At 52.7% G+C, this 22,622-nt stretch overlaps 1 protein-coding gene across 7 annotated transcripts in view; it reads left to right on the forward strand.

Annotated features, from left to right (window-relative positions):
* Positions 1–22,622, forward strand: part of greb1 (growth regulating estrogen receptor binding 1) — a 563,483-nt gene that overhangs the window by 299,289 nt on the left and 241,572 nt on the right. For all 7 annotated transcript variants that reach the window (XM_072498796.1, XM_072498792.1, XM_072498791.1 and 4 more), the window contains 3 exons: positions 1,000–1,143; positions 4,170–4,355; positions 6,909–7,259. In XM_072498796.1, the coding sequence (XP_072354897.1) occupies positions 1,000–1,143; positions 4,170–4,355; positions 6,909–7,259 (681 nt within the window). The remainder of the gene's footprint in view (positions 1–999; positions 1,144–4,169; positions 4,356–6,908; positions 7,260–22,622) is intronic.

Raw genomic sequence — 22,622 nt, forward strand, 5'->3', positions numbered from 1 at the left:
GTTTATTTCCTTAGCCATTGCGGACCTGTTCTTCTGATCAACCACCCTCCCCTTGAGCACTCTCTGCGTTGTTACCAACCTTGCCAACGCGGCCTCGAGCGAGGCAATGTGCTCGCTCTGGCCGGTGGCTGCATTCTCCAGGTCCCGCACTGTCACTCCCTGGGTTTCCAGTCTCCGCTCCGTTCTTTCCAAATGCCTCTTTGATGGAGGAACAGAGCGGTTTCTAAGGTCGACCTCATGGCTGACATGAGGTCCCCCTTTATAGCTCCCTGTGTTTTCTTGAGCTGTGTTGAAAGAAACTCCATCCACTTCTCTGTCGGGGGTGGGCCGGCCTTTGTGTTAGCGATCCGGCTCGGTCCAGCATGCTCTGCTCTCCTTCGTTCCACGTGTCTCCTCACTCTGAGGTCTGGATCTTCCTCTCCCGACTCTTACTTTTATTATTTTTCGGCTCCATGGCTGGTTCGAAGGTATTTCCTTAGATGGTTGTTAATTTGGGGTGAGGAAGGGAGGGATTTATTGTTACTTTGGTATCCGATTTATGGGTTAAAAGTGCTGAAATTGAAGTTCCCAAGGAAGATCGACCGTTCGTGCGACCGCTCAGCACATCACCACCACTGGACATCATCAAAATTGTGGTATTTTTACAGGCAATCCCTGGTTGTCCTGATTGAGCAAACAACATTTTTTTGTCCAAGACTAAAATCATTTCTCAAACCTTTGTGATCACAGTTTGCCAATTCCTGACACAGCATTATTCACTTGTGATGTGATCATGTAGTTCTGATTTTAAAAATTTATAATGTGCATGTGCACAATGGCGTTAAAAATTGGTCACCAGTATATCTACATTATTGAAATATATGTGGTCACTCAGCGGTTATCTTGTTGCTTTACTTGGGTCCATAGCAGTTCAAAGCCAATGCAAGAAAGGTTTGCATTGCAAACTGAATTGTCCATTTTCAACAATGGCTCATGAAATTTATTGTCTCCTTTTGCTAGTTGCAGACACTGTGGAATTAGCTTGTATGACTCAATCCAGCCTTCTAGGACCAATTCCTTCACCACTTACTACCTCAGAGGAGCCTGTCGTTGTACCTGACAATCTACTTAAAATCTGCAGGACCAGACCTGTAATTTTTAAAGGTAAACTATTATAGATTAGTCATTTAGGCATTGGTTTTTACTGTTGGGTGGGAGCTCGGGATCAGCTGGTGCAGGGACACAAGTTGGGGACATGGTGGCCCTGTCACATCTAACAATAGGATTTCATTGAATAAAATTACCTGGACTCCTGCCTCTCCCCTGGCCAGATTCATTAACTTGCCATGGGGGAGTGAGACAAGAGAGGGAATTTGTTTGCAGTTGGCCATAGCCAGTGATCTGTGAGAACAATCCCTGACGGTCAGCAGAAAGAGATATTCCATGGTCTTCAAAGTCAGCCTGGGGAAAGATTGTGTTTCCTCGCTTTGCATGATCCTGGGAGGCTGGTTGGCTAATACCTCAGAACCTCTTGAGGGCCTGAGGAAAGCACTCCATAAATTCAAAGAGGACAATTCAAATTTTCAACAAACCCTCCCCCCCCCCGCCCCCCCCCCCCCCCCCCCAACAAGAAAAGAGAAACAAAAACACAACAATCAGAAATTATACATTGGATTTCACCCATATACAATAACCACCCAAATAACATTTAAAAAGCACAAATAGGGAAAAAAAACCACCTTCACCCAAACGCCACCCCAAAAGAAACCCCCGCCCCTGGGCTGCTGCTGCTGCTGCTGACCTCCTCCTAACGCTCTGTGAGATAGTCTAAGAACGGTTGCCACCGCCTGGAGAACCCTTGCACAGACCCTCACAAGGCAAACTTTATCCTCTCCAGCTGAATGAACCCTGCCATGTCATTGATCCAAGCTTCAACACTAGGGGGCTTCGCATCTTTCCATAGTAGCAAAATCCTCCGCCGGGCTACGATGGACGCAAAGGCCAGAATACCGGCCTCTTTCGCCTCCTGCACTCCCGGCTCGTCCGACACCCCAAATAATGCCAATCCCCAGCTCGGCTTGACCCGGGCGTTCACCACCTTGGACATAGTCCTCGCAAAACCCCTCCAAAACCCATCCAGCGGTGGGCACGACCAGAACATATGGACGTGATTTGCTGGGCTCCCCGAGCGCCTCCCACATCTGTCCTCCACCCCAAAGAAACTACTCAACCTCGCCCCTGTCATATGCGCTCTGTGAGTAACTTTGAACTGTATTCGGCTGAGCCTGGCGCAAGAGGAGGAAGAATTAACCCTACTCAGGGCATCAGCCCACAGACCCTCAACTATCTCCTCCCCAAGTTCCTCCCCCCACTTGCCCTTTAACTCCTCCACCGAGGCCTCCTCTTCCTTCAGCTCCTGGTAAATCGCCGAAACCTTGCCTTCTCCAACCCATACACCCGAAATCAACCTGTCCTGAATCCCACGTGCCGGAAGCAGCGGGAATTCCCTCACCGACCACCTATTTCTTTAGAAAAATGAGGGTAACATCTAGCCAGTTGGTTCCGACATCCCTGATTTTGTCATATATGACACTTCCTGGAAACCAGCAAAAGGACAGGAATTGAGACACCTCCAAATAAAACACTTTCTCCGCAAAGAGACAGTTGGGTAACCCGGGGTTCCAGAAAACACACTGCTAGAGGACCTGATAGGCAAAAGCAGCGAGAAGGGGGGGATATGTGGGAAAATATATGGACAGCTACTGGACAGAGCTCGAACACCACTGGACGTGACCAGACAAAAATGGGAGGACGAATTGGGGACAGAGGTAGGATGGGGACTCTGGAGTGAAGCACTGAGCAGGGTGAGTTCCACCTCCTCCTGCGCAAGGCTAAGCCTAATGCAGCTCAAAGTGATGCACAGAGTGCACATGACCAGAACCTGAATGAGCAGGTTCTTCCCGGAAGTGGAGGACAAATGTGAGCGGTGCCAGAGGGGCCCGGCCAACCACACCCACATGTTTTGGGTTTGGCCCCAAGCTTATTGGTTTCTGGACAGCCTTCTCCCAGGCAATGTCCAAGGTTGTGGGGGTGAGGGTGAAGCCATGCCCAATAGTGGCAATCTTCGGGGTATCGGAGCAGCCAGAGTTACACATGGGGAAGGGGGCCAATGGCCTCGCTTTCACTTGCCTAATCGCACGCCGGAGAATCCCGCTCGGCTAGCGATCGGCAGCAGCATCCAAAGCTGCTGGTTTGCTGATCTCTCGGAATTTCTCCACCTGGAGAAGATTAAGTATGCCATCCGAGGGTCAGAGGAAGGCTTCCTGGATACTTGGGGGCAGTTCGTCGGCCTGTTCCTAAACCTGTTCGAGGCCGGCTATGAGGAGTAAGCCAGGGAAAAAAAAAAAGATGAAGAACCAAAGGGCTGTGCAACCCGGGCGGGGGGGATGGGGCAACCACAAGAGGAGAGGAAGGGTGCTGAAACCAATGGGGGTGGGCGGGTAGGGTGTATCATAGACCGATCCAGAGGGCAACATAGTGTACATAGTGTTAGTTAAATGAAGGACAAAGAAGACCTTTGTAAAATAAAGTAAATTAGTGCGGGCAAGAAAAATGTAATGTATATACACAACTGTTTATAAATATGAGCAAAGCCAATAAAAATATTTTAAAAATATATATATATGACAGTTCCGAATTTCACATTAACATTATGCCATGATGCCAATAATGTCATCAGGTTGTGACTTCTGCATCTCAAGTAGACCTTTTGGTGGGTATCTGATGCAAATAGCCTGAATTACGACAGTTAATATTGATGCAGCTGGGAATGCGACGGGTTGGAGGCAGGATTTTGATTTTCATGATTTTAGTTTTGTCTTCGTGACTCGACCTGGGGGAGGGCTGAGCAAAATTGAGACTATAAAATCACACGGTTCAGTCTATAATTGACTCAGTTCTCGTACACTTCTGGTCTTCCAAGCCGATCAACAGAAATGTAAATTTGCTTATTTACTGGAACTGGAACATTCCAAAAAATTGTTTGCTTGTAGTTATAAAGAAAGATATTTTAACTGCATATGTTGCTAAATCTGCGTGTGAATGTCTGTGAATAATGCAGATAATGAATCAAAATGAGATAATTAATGGTTGTGAAGCGAGAGGATAAATGGAACAATTTCATGTTTCAGGCCATGGCAACCTTCCTTACCTTTGTGGTAATCTGAATGATATAGTGGTCAGTCCACTGTTGCAGAACTGCTACAGAAATACCCAGTCTTTCCCCCGAGTATATGAACAACACGGTACATCTGTGACTACAGTATTATCCATAGAGATGCAAGTCTTACTGACGGTGTACTACCTAGCCCAACTTGGTAAGGGTTAACTGTTGTTTTCTTATTCAGAAATTATCAGTTATTATTCTGAAGTTGCCGAATGCTTTTTAACCCTTATTTATTTTGTTGTTCTGAGTTGCCGACAACATCACTAACTAATGTTTTACCTCCTGTTTCCTGATCTGACTGACCCTCCTTTTATCTAAATTTAGAGCACCCAATTCATTTTTTCCAATTAAGGGACAATTTAGCGTGGCCAGTCTACCTACCCTGCACATCTTTTGAGTTGCGGGGGTGAGACCCATGCAGACATGGGGAGAATGTGCAAATTCCACATGGGCAGTTACCCGCTGCTGCGATCGATCCCAGATCCTCGGCGCCATGAGGCAGCAGTGCTAACCACTGCGCAACCATGCCGCTCCAACTTTGACCTATTTAAGCCTACACTTGGGTTCCCACCCCCCCTGCCATACCAGTTTAAAACCTCCCCAACAGAACTAGCAAAAGATCCCCTGAGGATATAGGTCCCAGCTCTGCCTGGGTGCAACCCATCCAGTTTGTAAAGGTCGCACCTTCCTGAGAACCGGTCCCAATTCCTCAAGAATCTAAATCCCTCCCTGGTAATACCATTTCTCCAACCAGACATTCATCTGATCTATCCTCTTATTCCTGCTTTCACTCGCACATGACACGATCGGCCGGAGAATCCCCTTATGTGCCGAAATCAGGGGCAGCTCCAGTTTTGCAATGCTCCGGCCCTCAAAAACGGCATACTTGAGTAGGCCATCTGGACAGCCTCAAGATGTCACCTGGGGCCCTCCAGGGGTGGCAAAGGGGGGTACTTGGGGAAATTATTTGGCAGGTCGTGTTTGCGCGCGGCCGGCACCATGCGCATGCGCGGCCACGGACCCGGACATTCTCCGGCCATTTCCGCAGGTAAAGCCGGGGGATGGCCCCCACTGGATGGAGGATCGGTGCAGCTGTTGCGCCATTTTTTCTGGCGTAAAACGCCACTGTTCCCACGCCGGCGTCAGCACTAGGTCTGCAAATGGGAGAACCCAGCCCCCTATATTCTTTTGCTAATTAATTTTCAAAGATCTATAGACACACAGCCCCCAGGTTCCTCTGTTCCTGTACGCTTTAGAGCTTCCCTCTGTCAAATTTCATCTGCCACTTTTCTGCTCATTTATTCTGTCCTTATGCTGACACTGATCCTCCTATTCCATGAGAAAGAATTCTCAGAATCCTATCATTTATTGTGTATTCCTTGTGTTATGACCGGACGAGGAGGAATAAGCTGGTTCCCCTTTTTTCCAACAATGTTTTTCCCGTGGATACCTTTTCCCAATTCAAATGCATTTACTTTTTATAAGGAGGAAATTCAACCAGGCTTTCTGGAGTCAAAGAAAGTGTAAGTTTATTAGTTACTAAAATCTGAGGAAAGTAGTAAAAATGTGACACACACACAGGTTAGAAATGAGAAGTTAACAGTCCAAATAAAAGTTAAATAAAAATACAGATCAGTTCTTGGCTTGTCGGTGATGCGTTGTGGTCGTTAAGTTGGGTGCTTTTGTAGAGCTGACTTTGGTAGATTCACAGTCTGTGGGAATCACTTGTTGGCTTGTCCCAGAAGGAGAGATGACCTGGTTGTTTCTGCAGGGTTAACTGAAAAAGGTGTCCTGTTTCTTCCTGTTTTCTACCTATCTCTGCAAAAACACACTTACCTCCAGCAAAAGGGAGAGAGAGAGAAAGACATGTTCTTCTTGCTTCTTTGTTCTTTTCCTTCTCACTGATCATCAACCACTTTATAACCCATTTTCCCTTTGTATTTCCAAGAGAGGAAATAGTTAAGTTTTGCATTCACCTCAGAACTTTTAGACATTCTGAGAGATAAATCAACAGGAGGAGGATGTTTTTAATAATAATAATCTTTATTATTGTCACAAGCAGGCTTACATTAACACTGCAATGAGGTTACTGCGAAGATCCCCCAGTGGCCACATTCCGCCGCCTGTTCGGGTACACTGAGGGAGAATTCAGAATCTTGAATTCACCTAACAGCACGTCTTTGGACTGTGGGAGAAACCGGAGCATCCGGAGGAAACCCACGCAGACACGGGGAGAACGTGCAGACTCCGCACAGACAGTGACCCCAGCCGGATCCTTGGCGCTGTGAAGCAACAGTGCTAACCACTGTGCTACCATGCCGCCCATTTTAAATGTCTCATGAGATGTAAGAAGCAGTCTCCATTGTCCTCACAAACCCAGGAGATCAGTCTCGCTTTTTGCATTTTCTCGCAAATACAGGGCCATATTGTCTTACTGAATTCATTTTACCTCCCTTAAAATACATTTTTCTGAAGGCGTCGTCTCTCATTGTTGGTGCAGAGTATGTTGCCAAACTGGAAAATGATTTCCCAAGTCAAAGAGTGTGTCACAGTCCAGCTATATGTAAGCCTTGCACTGCCTTATCAGTGCAAATTCATCCAATTTAAACTCATTTTGCCCCACACAATTTCATATTATCTCTTTTCACCTATTGGCATTGGTAAACTAATTGAAACCTTATTTATTTGTTTTCTTGAATCCTAGCCCCAGATCAGGTGCCTTTGATTGAGGATTTGGAACTTATCTTGGTGAGAGCATGGCAGGAATCGAATCTTACCGAAACCAAACAATACCAACAAGCTGTTTCTCAGTCAGTACCATACGCGTCATCACCAACCTTGACTGTCACGGCAACGCAACTCACTTGGCTGGCTAAGTTAGCAGCTAGCTCCTGCAAGAATGTTGTCAGGATCCTGGATTCATCAAGCACGTTGGTGGAAGGCCTCACGGAAACATTTAAACTTCTCAGTGAGGGGAAATTGCAGGGAAAGAATTTTGTGGTGATCATTTGCACCACTAAGAACCAAAGCACTGAGTCATGTGTGGTGGTAACAGGTCAGTATTTGAAATGTGCAAGTGTTGCTTACCCACAAACAGAATAATTTACTTACGAGGTTTGAGCAATCTTTAATGGCTTGCTTCCATTTGTGAATATGCTGTCACCTCCCAAATCCATGCCCATTGATCCCACAACATCATTTTTGAACACCACAGCACTGAACACAGCTCTTATTAAAGTCACAATCCTGTGTGACTGTAGACATGGTAAACTATCCCACTTCAACCTTTTTGACACTTCTTTGCAGCCTTTAACATGGTTGACTTTGCCTTTCTGCCCCAATAGCTCTCCTCAGCTGTCCAGGTGAGTGGCACTGTCCTCATCTGGCTCCATGCATAACTATCAGTCATAGCCAGAAGATTACCTCAGTGGCATCACTTACTCCCCACCTTGCTACTTTTGGAGTTCCTCAAGGATCAGCCCTATCCTATTGTAGCACCGTCAATATGACGCGAGGCAGGTTGAGGTAATGTCATTGAAGGCTTTATTAAGCAGAACTTTATCCCCAGCAGCGTGGTTACAGAATGCAACTGCTGAGGGAAATGGAGGGAAAAACAGGGCTCTTATACCGGCATTTCTGGGTGGAGTCCAGTAGGTGGCAGATCCTATCAGGACCTGGCATCCCTCCACCAATAGCCTGTCGACACGTGGTGTACCGTATTACCCCTAATACATACCACCACATTCACCCCTTGTTGAAAAAAAACCCGGCGGGATGGTGGTTCGCATGGTGGTAGGGGTTTACAGAGTCGGCACTGTGCCGTAACTTTGATCAAAACACAAAATTATCGCTTCAACTGGGCCAACGGGCCAAACAGGGTCGGCATGATGCCATAACTATAACAAGACACAATAACTGAAAACGTTGAGAGTTAAAGTGATTCGATGAGCCGGATGGGCGCCCTGGTCGTCCTTTCCGATCGTCTCGGGCGTGGTGGTGATGGCGCTGGCTCGAGTCCCGTCTACTCTGGGAGCGTAGCGCTGTCCCCTGTGTCCTTACTCCTGGGCGGGTCTGGGAGGAGAACCGAACCCCCCGGGAAGGGGGTGGCTGCGGGATGAACCGGCGGGGGTGAGGAGGTGGTGATTGGCGTTGGGGGGGTGTGGGTAGCTCCGGCGGGCGCCAGATCCCGCAGGGAGACCGTGTCATGTCGCCCATCGGGGTACTCCACACAGGCGTATTGCGGGTTGGCGTGAAGGAGATGCACCCGTTCCACCAACGGATCTGACTTGTGCGCCCGCACATGTTTCCGGAGCAGAATGGGTCCCGGAGCTGCTAGCCAGGTCGGAAGTGGCGTTCCAGAGGAGGACTTCCTAGGAAAGAGGAGGAGGCGCTCGTGAGGCGTTTGATTCGTGGTGGTGCACAGCAGGGACCGGATAGAGTGAAGGGCATCCGGGAGGACTTCCTGCCAGCGGGAAATTGGGAGGCTCCTAGACCGGAGGGCCAGCAGGACGGCCTTCCAGACCGTTCCATTCTCCCTTTCTACCTGCCCGTTTCCCCGGGGGTTGTAACTGGTCGTCCTGCTCGAGGCTATGCCCCTGCTGAGCAGGAAATGACGCAGTTCGTCACTCATAAAGGAGGACCCCCTGTCGCTATGGATATAGTCGGGGAAACCGAACAGTGTAAAAATGGTACCGAGGGCTTTAATGACCGTGGCCGCGGTCATGTCGGGGCAGGGGATGGCGAAAGGGAAACGGGAGTATTCGTCAACGACGTTCAGGAAGTACGCATTGCGATCGGTGGAGGGGAGGGGGCCTTTGAAATCCAAACTGAGGCGTTCAAAGGGTCGAGAGGCCTTAACCAGGTGCCCTCTATCTGGCCTGAAAAAGTGCGGTTTGCACTCAGCGCAGATCTGGCAGTTTCTGGTGACTGTTCGGACGTCCTCGACGGAGTAAGGGAGGTTGCGGGCCTTAAGGAAGTGGTAGAAACGAGTGACCCCTGGGTGGCAGAGGTCCTCGTGGAGGGCTTGTAGACGGTCCACTTGTACATTGGCACATGTGCCGCGAGACAGGCCATCAGATGGCTCGTTCAGCTTTCCGGGACGATACAAGATCTCATAATTGAAAGTGGAGAGTTTGATCCTCCACCGCAAGATCTTGTCGTTCTTGATCTTGCCCCGCTGTGCATTATCGAACATGAAGGCAACCGACTGTTGGTCAGTGAGGAGAGTGAATCTCCTACCGGCCAGGTAATGCCTCCAGTGTCGCACAGCTTCCGCTATTCCTTGTGCCTCCTTTTCCACTGAGGAGTGGCGGATTTCTGAAGCGTGGAGGGTTCGGGAGAAGAAGGCCACGGGTCTGCCTGCTTGTTTGAGGGTGGCCGCCAGAGCTACATCCGATGCGTCGCTCTCAACCTGGAAGGGGAGGGACTCGTCAATGGCGCGCATCGTGGCCTTTGCGATATCCGTTTTGATGCGGCTAAAGGCCTGGCATGCCTCTGTCGTCAGGGGAAAAGTAGTGGACTGGATTAGTGCACGGGCCTTGTCTGCGTACTGGGGGACCCACTGGGCGTAATAAGAAAAGAAGCCCAGGCAACGTTTCAGGGCTTTGGCACAGAGGGGGAGAGGGAGCTCCATGAGGGGGCGCATGCGTTCAGGGTCGGGGCCTATCACTCCATTACGCACTACGTAGCCCAGGATGACTAGATGATCGGTGCGGAACACGCAGTTTTCTTTGTTGTAAGTGAGGTTCAGGGCTTGAGCGGTCTGGAGGAATTTTTGGATGTTGGCGTCGTGGTCCTGCTGGTCATGGCCGCAGATGGTGACGTTGTCGAGATACGGGAACGTGGCCCGTAAACCGTGCTGGTCAACCATTCGGTCCATCTCTCGTTGGAAGACCGAGACTCCGTTCGTGACGCCGAATGGAACCCTTAAAAAGTGGTATAACCGCCCGTCTGCTTCGAAGGCAGTATAGTTGCGGTCACCGGGACGGATGGGGAGCTGGTGGTAGGCGGACTTAAGTCCACGGTGGAAAAGACCTTGTACTGTGCAATCCGATTGACGATGTCGGAGAGGAGAGGGGGAGAGGGTACGCATCTAGCTGAGTGTACCTGTTGATGGTCTGACTATAGTCGATGACCATCCTCTGTTTCTCCCCGGTCTTAACAACTACCACCTGGGCTCTCCAGGGACTGTTGCTAGCCTGGATGATGCCTTCCTTCAGCAGCCTCTGGACTTCGTACCGGATAAATGCTCGGTCCTGGGCGCTGTACCGTCTGCTCCTTGTGGCGACGGGTTTGCAATCTGGTGTGAGGTTCGCAAACAAGGAAGGCGGTTCAACCTTGAGGGTCGCGAGGCCGCAGACAGTCAGTGGGGGTATAGGGCCGCCAAATTTAAATGTTAAACTCTGGAGGCTGCATTTGAAGTCCAACCCTAGGAGTGTGGGCGCACAGAGATGGGGGAGGACATACAGCCGGTAATTTCGGAACTCCCTCCCCTGCACCGTTAGGTTAGCAATGCAGAACCCCGTGATCTGAACGGAGTGGGATCCCGCCGCCAGGAAAATTTTCTGGGTGCTTGGCCGAATTACGAGGGAACAGCGCCTTACCGTGTATGGATGAATGAAGCTCTCCGTGCTCCCAGAGTCGATAAGACACGGCGTCTCGTAGCCATTCACTAGGACTGTAGTGGTTGCAGTCTGGAGCGTCCGGGGTCGCGACTGGTCGAGGGTCGTCGAAGCCAGACGTGGTTGTTGAAGTTGAGCATCGTAATCAGGCAGTATGTGGTCACCTATGTCGGGGTCCTTCAGCCAAGATGGCGGCATCCACGGATCGAGCGCGGTCGGGGGTGGACAAAATGGCGGCCCCCATCTCTCCCTCGTGGCGTCCGGGGTCCAAAATGGCGGCGTCCGTTGGTCACATGTGGATCACTGGGGGGGCTGGGTCTGTGGCCCCGTTTCTTCCCCGGAGATAGCGGCGACCCCGCGGGACTTGCACACCGTCGCGTAGTGGCCTTTCTTCCCGCAGCTTTTGCAGGTAGCCGCGCGGGCCGGGCAGCGCTGCCGAGGGTGTTTCGGCTGGCCGCAAAAATAGCCGCGTGGCCCCCCCGGTTGGTTTGGTGTTTTGGCCGCGCAGGTTTGCCGGGTTGGGGGGGGGGTGTCGGAGAATCGACCGCAGCGGGGGTCCACGGAGCCCAAGGGGCTGTAGCGCGGGCGTTACGCGAGGCCACATCGAGGGATGCCGCCAGGGCCCGAGCTTCTGTAAGTCCCAGAGATTCTTTCTCCAGAAGCCTCTGGCGGATCTGGGAAGAGGCCAAACCTGCCACATACGCATCGCGGACCAGGAGCTCTGTGTGTTCACTCGCTGTTACCGCCGGGCAGTTGCAGTTTCGACCCAGGATCTGCAGGGCGTTATAGAACTCGTCCAGCGATTCCCCCGGAAATTGCCGTCGTGTGGCGAGCTGGTAGCGAGCAAAAACCTGGTTGGCGGGCCGGATGTAGATATCCTTCAGCGCGGCGATGGCACCGGTGAAACCATCCTCGATAAGGGAGTAGACGTCAGGACTCACCCTGGAATAGAGGACCTGCATCTTCTGTTCGTCAGTCGGTGTGCCGGGGGCCGTTCGGAGGTAGCCCTCAAAGCATGCAACTTCTTACAAGTTGCTGTTGTTGTAATGCTGCCTCAGTGGTATAGATTTTCAGAATTAGCACTTCAGGACAGTTGCAAGTGCATCAAGCATAGAGAACAGTATGGTCCAGACAATTTACTGAAGCTGAGGTACAAATTTGTAAAGTACATCTCCAGGGTAAATGCTGGAGTAGGGATGCAATATCTGACTGAGTATAATCACATGGCAGATAAGAAAAGGAGAAACATTCATGTAGCACCTTTCTCAACCTCGAGACCACCTAAGGTTCTTCACAACCAACTGCATAATCTCTTAACTGCAGACTGTACTGTTGTACTTTAGGAAACACAGCAACCAACCTGCACACAGTAAGGAGCCACAAAAGCAGCGAGCTTCATGACCAGATAATCTATTTATAATGACATGGGATAAATATTGTCCGAGAATACCTCTGCTTCTCTTTGAGTAGTGCCTTTATGTCGATGAAGGAGTGCAGATAGGTCCTTGGGGACTAGTATTTAATGGAGTTTGTCATGGTGGGAAAATGGCGAAAGGGCGGTGGGGGGAGACTTAATTAGGTAGGAGCTGAGATCTCGGTTTCCTGACTCCGGGTTACGTTTATGAGATAAACTGGGCAGCGTGTCAACATCAGAGAGGCGAGACTTCCGGGTGCGGCTATGCAGAGCTAGGTCGCATATTCGGTAGCTCCCGCTTGGAACGGACTTTTGGGCTCTTTTACAGGGCCCCCACGGCATTTGTTTGACATTTCCCGGTGTGGCAAGAAGACTGCACCATTCCCCTGACAGTGTCCCCCAGGAATGTTATGTCTTTTGGCTAACAGACCCGGCAGAAACAGCCCCTCCAATCCGGCTGATAACGTGGAATGTGAGGGGCCTGAATGGGTCGGTGAAGAGGGCTCGAGTGTTCACGCACTTAAAGGGACTGAAGGCGGACGTGGCCATGCTCCAAGAGACACACCTGAAGGTGGCGGACCAGGTCAGGCTAAGAAAGGGATGGTTAGGACAGGTATTCCACTCGGGACTGGACGCGAAGAATAGAGGGGTGGCAATATTGGTGGGAAAGCGGGTGTCATTTGAGGCCAAGACTATGGTAGCGGACAGTGGAGGGCGATATGTAATGGTGAGCGGTAGGCTGCAAGTGACGTGGGTGGTGTTGGTAAACGTATACGCCCCGAACTGGGATGATGCAGGATTCATGAAGCGCATGTTGGGGCGCATTCAGGACCTGGAGATAGGAGGCCTGATAATGGGAGGGGACTTCAATACAGTGTTGGATCCAGCACTGGACCGCTCCAAATCAAGGACTGGAAAGGGGCCGGCGGCGGCCAAGGTACTTAGGGGGTTTATGGATCAGATGGGGGGAGTGGACCCATGGCGGTTTGCAAGGCCGCAGGCCAGGGAATTTTCTTTCTCCCGGATAGATTTCTTTGTTCTGGGTAGGGCGCTCATCCCGAGGGTGGAGGGGACGGAGTATTCGGCTATAGCCGTTTCGGATCATGCCCCGCACTGGGTGGAACTGGAGCTGGGAGAGGAGAGGGACCAACGGCCATTGTGGCGACTGGATGTGGGACTGCTGGCGGACGAGGTGGTGTGTGAGAAGGTGAGGGGGTGTATCGAAAGGTACTTGTAGGCCAACGACAACAGGGAGGTGCGGGTGGTGGTGGTATGGGAGGCGTTGAAGGCGGTGATCAGGGGAGAGCTAATTTCCATTAGGGCTCATAGGGAGAAGACAGAGGGTATGGAAAGGGAGAGGTTAGTGGGGGAGATTTTGAGAGTGGACAGGAGATACGCAGAGGCCCCGGAGGAAAGATTACTTGGGGAAAGACGACGGCTCCAGACGGAGTTTGACCTGTTGACCCCAGGGAATGCGGAGGCACAGTGGAGGAAAGCGCAGGGGGTGACCTACGAGTATGGGGAAAAGGCTAGTCGGATGCTGGCACACCAGCTCTGTAAGAGGATGGCAGCGAGGGAAATAGGGGGAGTCAAAGATGGAAGGGGAGCAACGGTTTGGAGTGTGACGAAAATAAACGAGGTATTCAAGGCCTTTTATGAAGAGCTGTACAGATCCCAGCCCCCAGCGGGGGAAGAGGGGATGAGACGGTTCCTAGATCAGCTGAGATTCCCGAGGGTGGAGGAGCAAGAGGTGGCTGGTTTGGGGGCACCAATTGGGTTGGAGGAGCTGAGCAAGGGTTTGGGGAGCATGCAGGCGGGGAAGGCCCCGGGACCGGACGGATTCCCGGTGGAGGAAGTACGCAGACCTGTTGGCCCCGCTACTGGTGAGGACCTTTAATGAGGCAAGAGAGGAGGGGACTCTGCCCCCAACGATGTCGGAAGCGACAATTTCTTTGATCCTAAAGCGGGACAAGGACCCACTGCAATGTGGATCGTACAGGCCGATCTCGCTCCTCAATGTGGATGCAAAGTTGCTGGCAAAAGTGCTGGCCACGAGGATCGAGGACTGTGTCCCGGGGGTAATCCACGAGGACCAGACGGGATTTGTAAAGGGCAGGCAACTAAACACCAATGTGCGTCGGCTCTTAAACGTGATAATGATGCCATCGGAGGAGGGAGAGGCAGAGATAGTGGCAGCTATGGACGCGGAGAAGGCCTTTGACCGAGTAGAGTGGGAGTACTGCGTAGGTGCTGCGTAGGTTTGGGTTCGGGGTAGGGTTTATCAATTGGGTTAAGCTCCTTTACAGAGCCCCGATGGTGAGTGTAGTGACGAACCGGCGGAGGTCGGAGTACTTTTGACTGTACCGAGGGACAAGGCAGGGATGCCCCCTGTCCCCCCTGTTGTTCGCATTGGTGATCGAACCATTGGCCATGTCATTGAGGGAGTCTAATAAATGGAGGGGGGTGGCCCAAGGGGGAGAAGAGCATCGGGTGTCGCTATATGCGGATGACCTGTTGCTGTACGTGGCAGATCCAATGAAGGGGATGGTGGAGGTCATGCAGACTCTAAGGGAGTTTGGGGTGTTTTCGGGCTATAAGCTCAATGTAGGGAAGAGTGAGCTCCTTGTATTACAGGTGGGGGACCAAGAAAGAGGGATAGGGGACCTACCGCTGAGGAGGGCGGAGGGGAGCTTTCGATATCTGGGGATCTAGATAGCCAGGAGTTGGGGGACCCTACATCAACTGAATCTGACGAGGTTGGTGGAGCAAATGGCGGAGGATTTCAAAAGATGGGACATGTTACCGCTCTCGCTGGCGGGTAGAGTGCAGTCGGTCAAAATGGTGGTCCTTCCGAGGTTTCTGTTTGTGTTTCAGTGCCTTCCCATCGTGATCACTAAGGCCTTTTTTAAGAGAGTAGGCAGGAGTATTATGGGGTTTGTGTGGGCGAATAAGACTCCGAGAGTAAGGAGAGGGTTCCTGGAACGCAGTAGGGACCGAGGAGGGTTGGCGCTGCCAAACCTGGGGAGCTACTACTGGGCAGCAAATGTGGCGATGATCCGCAAGTGGGTTATGGAGGGAGAGGGGGCGGCATGGAAGAGGATGGAGATGGCGTCCTGTAAAGGAACGAGCCTGGGGGCGTTGGTGACGGCACCCCTGCCGCTCTCGCCGACAAAGTATACCACGAGCCCGGTGGTGGCGGCAACGGTAAGGATCTGGGGCCAGTGGAGGCGGCACCGGGGTGCAATGGGAGCATCGTGTGGTCCCCGATCAGGGGTAACCACCGGTTTGTCCCGGGGAAGATGGACGGGGGGTTCCAGAGCTGGCATCGGGCGGGGATTGGAAGAATGGGGGACCTGTTCATCGACGGGACGTTTGCGAGCCTCGGGGCACTGGAGGAGAAGTTCGAGTTACCCCCGGGAAATGCCTTTAGATCTATGCAGGTGAGGGCTTTTGTGAGACAACAGGTGAGGGAATCCCCGTTGCTCCCGGCACAAGAAGTTCAAGATAGGGTGATCTCGGGTGTATGGGTCGGGGAGGGCAAGGTGTCGGAAATACACCAGGAGTTGAAAGAAGCGGGGGAAGCGCTGGTAGAAGAGTTGAAGGGTAAATGGGAGGAGGAGCTGGGGGAGGAGATCGAGGAAGGTCTGTGGGCTGATGCCCTAGGTAGGGTTAATTCCTCCTCCTCGTGCGCCAGGCTCAGACTGATACAATTTAAGGTGGTCCACAGAGCGCACTTGATGGGTGCGCGGTTGAGTAGGTTCTTTGGGGTAGAGGACAGCTGTGGAAGGTGCTCAGGGAGCCCGGCGAACCATGTCCATATGTTTTGGTCATGCCCGGCACTGGAGGGGTTCTGGAGAGGAGTGGCGGGAGCAATATCTCAGGTGGTGAAAGTCCAGGTCAATCCAAGCTGGGGGCTAGCAATATTTGGAGTAGTGGACGAACCGGGAGTGCAGGAGGCGAAAGAGGCCGGCATTCTGGCCTTTGCGTCCCTAGTAGCCCGGCGAAGGATCTTGCTAATGTGGAAGGAGGCGAAGCCCCCCAGCCTGGAGGCCTGGATAAATGATATGGCTGGGTTCATAAAGTTGGAGAGGATTAAGTTTGCCTTGAGAGGGTCTGCGCAGGGGTTCTACAGGCGGTGGCAACCGTTCGAGACCATCTCGCGGAGCGTTAGAGGAAGGTCGGTCAGCAGCAGCAACCTTGGGGGGGGCGGGGGGGTGGTGGAGGGGACGTCCTGGGAGGGAGGGGGCAGGGGGGGAGAAAGTGGGGACTGCCTGGGAGGGTGGATGAGCAAGAGATAACATGAAGGGTTGGGGAAACTGGCACGTACGGGTGAGGGCCAGTGTACAAAGCTGTGTAAATATATCATTTTGCCATGTATATATCTTGCTCTGCGCGATTTCTCATTTTTTTTTGTTACGGGGGGTGGGGGGCGGTTATTGTTTGTAAGGGAGAAAAATTGTGTTAAAAAACTTTAATAAATATAAAAAACATCAGAGGCCAACACGCTGTCAGGTGGCAGGAACATATTTGCAAATCATGAATTGGGAAGTACACCAAATTCAGTCCTACCTTCAAGATTACGTCAATGACACACATGGGAAGCAGGGGTGAAATTCTCCCCCATCGGCGTGATGTCCGCCGACTGGCGCCAAAAACAGCGCCAATCAGACGGGCATCGCGCGGCCCAAAGGTGCGGAATGCTCCGCATCTTTGGGGGCCGAGCCCCAACATTGAGGGGCTAGGCTGGCGCCGGAGGGATTTCCGCCCCGCCAGCTGGCGGAAATGGCGTTTGTTGCCCCGCCAGCTGGCGGAAATGGCGTTTGTTGCCCCGCAAGCTGGCGCGGAAATGCGGCGCATGCGCGGGAGCGTCCGCGGCCGCCGACTGTTTCCCGCGCATGCGCAGTGGGGAGAGTCACTTCCTCCTCCGCCATGGTGGAGACCGTGGCGGAGGCGGAAGGGAAAGAGTGCCCCCACGGCACAGGCCCGCCCGCGGATCGGTGGGCCCCGATCGCGGGCCAGGCCACCATGGGGGCACCCCCCGGGGTCAGATCGCCCCGCGCCCCCCCAGGTCCCCGGAGCCCGCCCACGCCGCCTGGTCCCGCCGGTAAATACCAGCTTTGATTTACGCCGGCGGGACAGGCAATTTCTGGACGGGACTTCGGCCCATCCGGGCCGGAGAATTGAGTGGGGGGGTCCCGCCAACCGGCGCGGCCCGATTCCCGCCCCCGCCCAATCTCCGGTACCGGAGACGTCGGCGGGGGCGAGATTCACGGCGGCCAACGGCCATTCTCCGACCCGGCGGGGGGTCGGAGAATGACGCCCCTTATGTCTTCCGTTTCCCAAAAGCTAAAAAATGATGTCCACCAGGCGGGGTTGTTCAATTTTTGGAACTGAGTCATTGTTGAAGTCAGCAGTACAGGGGTTGTTACTGGGGCAAGATAGTGGAAAGAACTTGAGGAGGGGGCTGGTGGCTGCTTGGGTTCTCAAACGGTGCAGTAGTTGGGCTGGCAAGAGGGGAGAAGATGTCTGAAGAGAAGCATTTCTACCAGATGACCGAGTTCTCAAATTCACAGGAGATCATTGGCACCTGCCATGTTCCCATTTGAAGAGCGGAAGAACAATCCATGGCATTTATGAAACAAAAATATTTTATACAATCAATATGTGCTTCTAAGCTTGTTGATTAGGCAGCACAGTAGCACAAATGGATAGCACTGTGGCTTCACAGCGCCAGGGTCCAAGTTTCAATTCCCCGCTGGGTCACTGTGCTCCGTTTCCTCTGGTCCAAAGACGTGCAGGTTAGGTGGATTGGCCATGATAAATTGCCCTTAGTGACCAAAAAGGTTGGGGGGGGATATTGGGTTTCGGAGATAGCGTGGAAGTGAGGGCTTAAGTGGGTCGGTGCAGACTCGATGGGCCAAATGGCCTCCTTCTGTACTGTATGTTCTCTGTTCTATGATTGCAAGATAGCCTGACAACTGTGATAATTTCATCTTGCAGATAGTGATCGTAGATTATTTCTTACCTTCAACAGACAATTCTTTTTCGACAAGGGAGTCGAGAGTTATGGGGATAGACAGGAGAGTAGAGATTAGGCTACAATCAGATCAGGCATGATCTTATTGAATGGTGGAGCAGGCTTGATCGGTTGACTGGCCTACTCCACCTACTTCTGATGTTCTTGTAGGGCAGGGTCCCTTATGGTCGTGGTCTTGTCCTGTGTGGCCAAGGAAGGCAGTTGCACCATACTTGGCACATCAACACACTTGGCACATCAGTAGTCAGAGAAGAGACCTTGGGCGGGATTCTCCGACCCCTCGCCGGATCGGAGAATCGCCGGGGGCTGGCGTGAATCCCGCCCCCGCCGGCCGCCGAATTCTCCGGCACCGGACATTCGGCGGGGGTGGGAATGGCGCCGGTCCCGCTGCTGTCATGCCAGTCCCGCCGGCGTGAATCAAACCACCTACCTTCCCAGCGGGACTGGCGGCGCGGGCGGGCTCCAGGGTCCTGGGGGGCGCGGGGCGATCTGGCCCCAGGGGTGCCCCCACGGTGGCCTGGCCCACGATCCGGGCCCACTGATCCGTGGGCGGGCCTGTGCCGTGGGGGCACTCTTTTCCCTCCGCCTTGGCCACAGCCTCTGCGATGGCCGACGTGTAAGAGACCCCCCCCCTTGCGCATGCGTGGACGCTCCCGCACATGCGCGGACTTCCGCCATCCGGTGAAGTCCTTTCGGCCCCGGCTGGCGTGGCGCCAAAGGCCTTCCACGCCAGTCGATGGAACGGAAACCACTCCGGCGCGGGCCTAGCCCCTCAAGGTGAGGGCTTGGTCCCTAAAGGTCCGGATTTCTCCGCACCTTTGGGGCGGCCCGACGCCGGAGTGGTTCCCCCCACTCCATCCCGCCGGGACCCCCCGCCCCGTCGGGTAGGGGAGAATCCCGGCCCTTGTGTTTGAAACCGGGCAGGTCCAGCTGCTGGGGAAGCAGGTCAGTGGTTTCTGAGGGAAGGTTGTGAGATTGAAGATTGGGGATGGATGCTTGAATGTGCCAGGATGAATGAGGGAAGTTGCAGGGCAATGTTGGAAGTGTCAAGGGAGATGGGAGAAACCTCGAGGGAGACAAAAAGAGTGTGGGTGTGGATGGGCTCCAGTTGCAAGGTGACATGGCTGCTAACAAACTGTTATCTTGCTGAAGATCAGGTTCAACAAGGGACCTTTTATTGTGTAGGAGATCAGTTGTTGTGGGAGGAGGTGACTTTGCGATGTGGGGGGTGGAGTTCAAGGTGGGTCATAATTTTCCATCCGTCAACTACAGCCGCTGGAGGAATGCAAGCTCTGTGAACAGTGTTGTTCATATCTCTGCCTGCCTTCTTCACAAAGCTCATTTAGGGGATCTGCAATGGGTCTCTTAGACCCAAATTTTCTTCAACCCTGGGCAATGGAGGAGAGGATCCAACAGAGGGGGGGGGCACAGAAACATAGGGCACAAGGACTCAGCTATCATCAGTCAAGGAAGTGGGAGGTCAGGAGGAACCCAAACAGGGCCACCTTCACTGAAGAGCATTGGCGTGTCAGTGCCTGTTCAGAATATGCATCAACTACCTCCAGATGTTTGATAATGACCTATATCAGTGTCACAAGTATGCTTACATTAAACTACAATGAAGTTACTGTACAATCCTCTAGTCGCCACACTCCGGCACCTGTTCGGGTTCACTGAGGGAGAATTCCGAATGTCCAATTCACCTAACAAACACTTTCGGGACTTGTGGGAGGAAACCGGAGCACAGGGAGGAAACCCACGCAGTGACGGGGAGAAAGTGCAGAATCCACACAGACAGTGACCTCAGCCAGGAATCGAGCCTGGGTCCCTGGTGCTGTGAAGCAACAGTGCTAACCACTGTGTTACCGTATCGCCCAAGAAACAATGTCAGACGCAGCTAAAGCTTTCTCGGGTGGTAGCTCCTGCCTTGTGCATACTCCTACAACAATCTCTAGCCCCGTGGCTTTGGAGGGAATGCCATTTGAAATGCCCTCGAGTACTGAGGACATAAACCTTTCTGCCAGGGGCTGCTTTCAGAGTTCCGTGATGGCCAGACTGCAACATGGGTACATGTAGGAGGTGACAAATTCCCTGTTCAGAAGGACCAACAATTTAATCGGGTTCTCAGCAGATGCTGAGAAGAAATCTGTTAGATTTGGAGTCATCACGAGGTTCCCACAGGTAGTCTGTTAACAATTACATATACATAGCCACTCATTAAGCTTCTGGTCTCCCGGGGAACAGCCAGCTGAATTTAATTGGATGGGATTACACTCCATTAGCATTCAAGTTTTTATGACCACTGGAACAGAATTGTGCAGGCCTGTGTTTGTTTCCTTGGGCGCTTTCATGAGGCCTCTTAAGGAACTCCCAGCTGTTTGAGCTATTTGAGGTCTCTGCCCAAGTACAGGGTTGGGTCCTGGGTGAGAAAGCTGTCTTGACTCCTGGTGGCGTTGTGTAGGAGGAAGATGTGCATGAGGTGGTTCTCGCTAGGGTACTGCACTTTTATTCTATTTTGCTTTGTTTCAGGGGTACTTTCTTTTAAAAACGCACATTTTTAATGGGATAAGGAACCGACATAGGTGAAATGCCTGGAAACCCAGAGAAAAGAGGCTGAAGGTAAAGGTTCATCAATGAGTTGGAGGCCTCTTCAGTGGAAAAAATGATGGAGGCAGCCTCTGGGACTCCAGCCACTCCACTAACAGTCAATATGCTTACGAGCGGCTTCCGGTGACGGCGGGCGGGAGGCGGCCGCACAATGGAGAGCCCCTGCTCGGGAACGGCAATTTCGGGGCTTTAAGCCCGTTCCCAGGGTCCACGGAGGCGGCAGAAGCAGGGAGAAGGCACGGAGGAGGCACTGTGAAGACACAGGAGGGAAAAAAACCCAAAGAAAAATGTCGAGGGTGAGCAAAGAAATGGCTGAAAAAAAATAAAAAACAGCTGGAGGTCCGTCGGGGAGTGGAAAGGTCACCGCGGGGTCACCAGGAGAAATGGAGGCTGGAGCACCAGGGAAGGCCGTACTGCTTACGGCTGAAGAAATAACCAAGGTGATGGCTGCGGAATTTGAAAAGCAGTTGGCGCAGATTGCGAAATGCATGGAGACGGTGAGGAAGGAGATGAGGGAGGTCTTGAGTGTGCTGGTGGAGGAGGCGGTTTCCCCGGTGAGGACGGAGGTGGTGAGCACAGTGGCGGAGGTGCGAGAGCAAGGGGAGGCGCTGAAGGAAGTGGAGGAGACATTATTGCAGCACGGTGATCAACTTGCCTCGATGGGGAAAGAGATGCGGAAGGTGATGGATATTAACAAGGATCTGCGAGGAAAAATGGAAGGCCTGGAAAACAGATCCAGGCGACAGAACTTGAGGATTGTGGGGCTGCCCGAAGGAGTTGAAGGACCGAAGCCGACTGAGCGTTTTGCCGCGATGCTGGCAAAACTATTGGGGGAGGGGGAGGACCCCTCCCGATATGAACTGGATCGGGCTCATCGGTCGTGGAGGCCTGTACCAAAGGCGAGTGAGCCGCCAAGAGTAGTGACTCTGTGCTTCCGTAGGTACAGGGTGAAGGAGAAGGTCCTGAGCTGGGCCAAGCAGAAGCGGGTGGTGCAGTGGGCTGGAGCTGGTATACGTGTATACCAGGACTTTACGGTGGAGCTGGCAAGGAGGCGGGCTGCCTTCAACCGGGTGAAGAGGGCACTGTACATTAGCAAGGTGCGGTGCGGCATTGTATATCCAGCGAAGCTGAGGGTGACTTACAAGCTCAGGGACTTTTATTTTGGAACGGCGGAAGCAGCGGAGGAGTTTGCGAAAGCAGAAGGACTGTGGCAGAACTGACAAATTGGGAAATGGCCATGTGCCGATGTAACCTCATGACTGTATTTTCTTCTTTTTTGTATCACTGCGCGTGGGTGTAGAGGCTAAAGGAGCCAATGTGGTATATATTTGGACAAGGGAAGGGACGGGACTTTCACTCGAAATGAGAGTTCTTTGGTGTGTAGGTGGATATGCGGGGTTTGTGTCCTAAAAGGGGATCTTTGGGCTTTCCTGGGGCTGGGCAAGTGGGAAAGGGACCCGGGCGGGGGCCTCCCGGTTTAAGCCGGCCAGTGAATGGGAGTGAGGTGGGGGGAGGGGCTGCAGCCATCGGAGCCTGGCAGAACAGGGTCCGAGTGGTCTAGCCGGGGTGGAAAGTTGGGGGGGGGAAGGAACCGAGGGTAGGGGGAGGAGTTTTACAAGAGGCAGTGGACGGGAGGAGCTGGAGACCTGGGGTGGGTGGGTGGGAGGGGTGGCAGCTGTGTAAGATTAAGGGTGACTACGGGTAATCCCTGATTCCTTTTTGTCATTTGTTTATGTAAAC

This window comes from Scyliorhinus torazame, chromosome 4, assembly GCF_047496885.1.
Source record: "Scyliorhinus torazame isolate Kashiwa2021f chromosome 4, sScyTor2.1, whole genome shotgun sequence".
NCBI classification, from domain to species: Eukaryota; Metazoa; Chordata; class Chondrichthyes; order Carcharhiniformes; family Scyliorhinidae; genus Scyliorhinus; species Scyliorhinus torazame.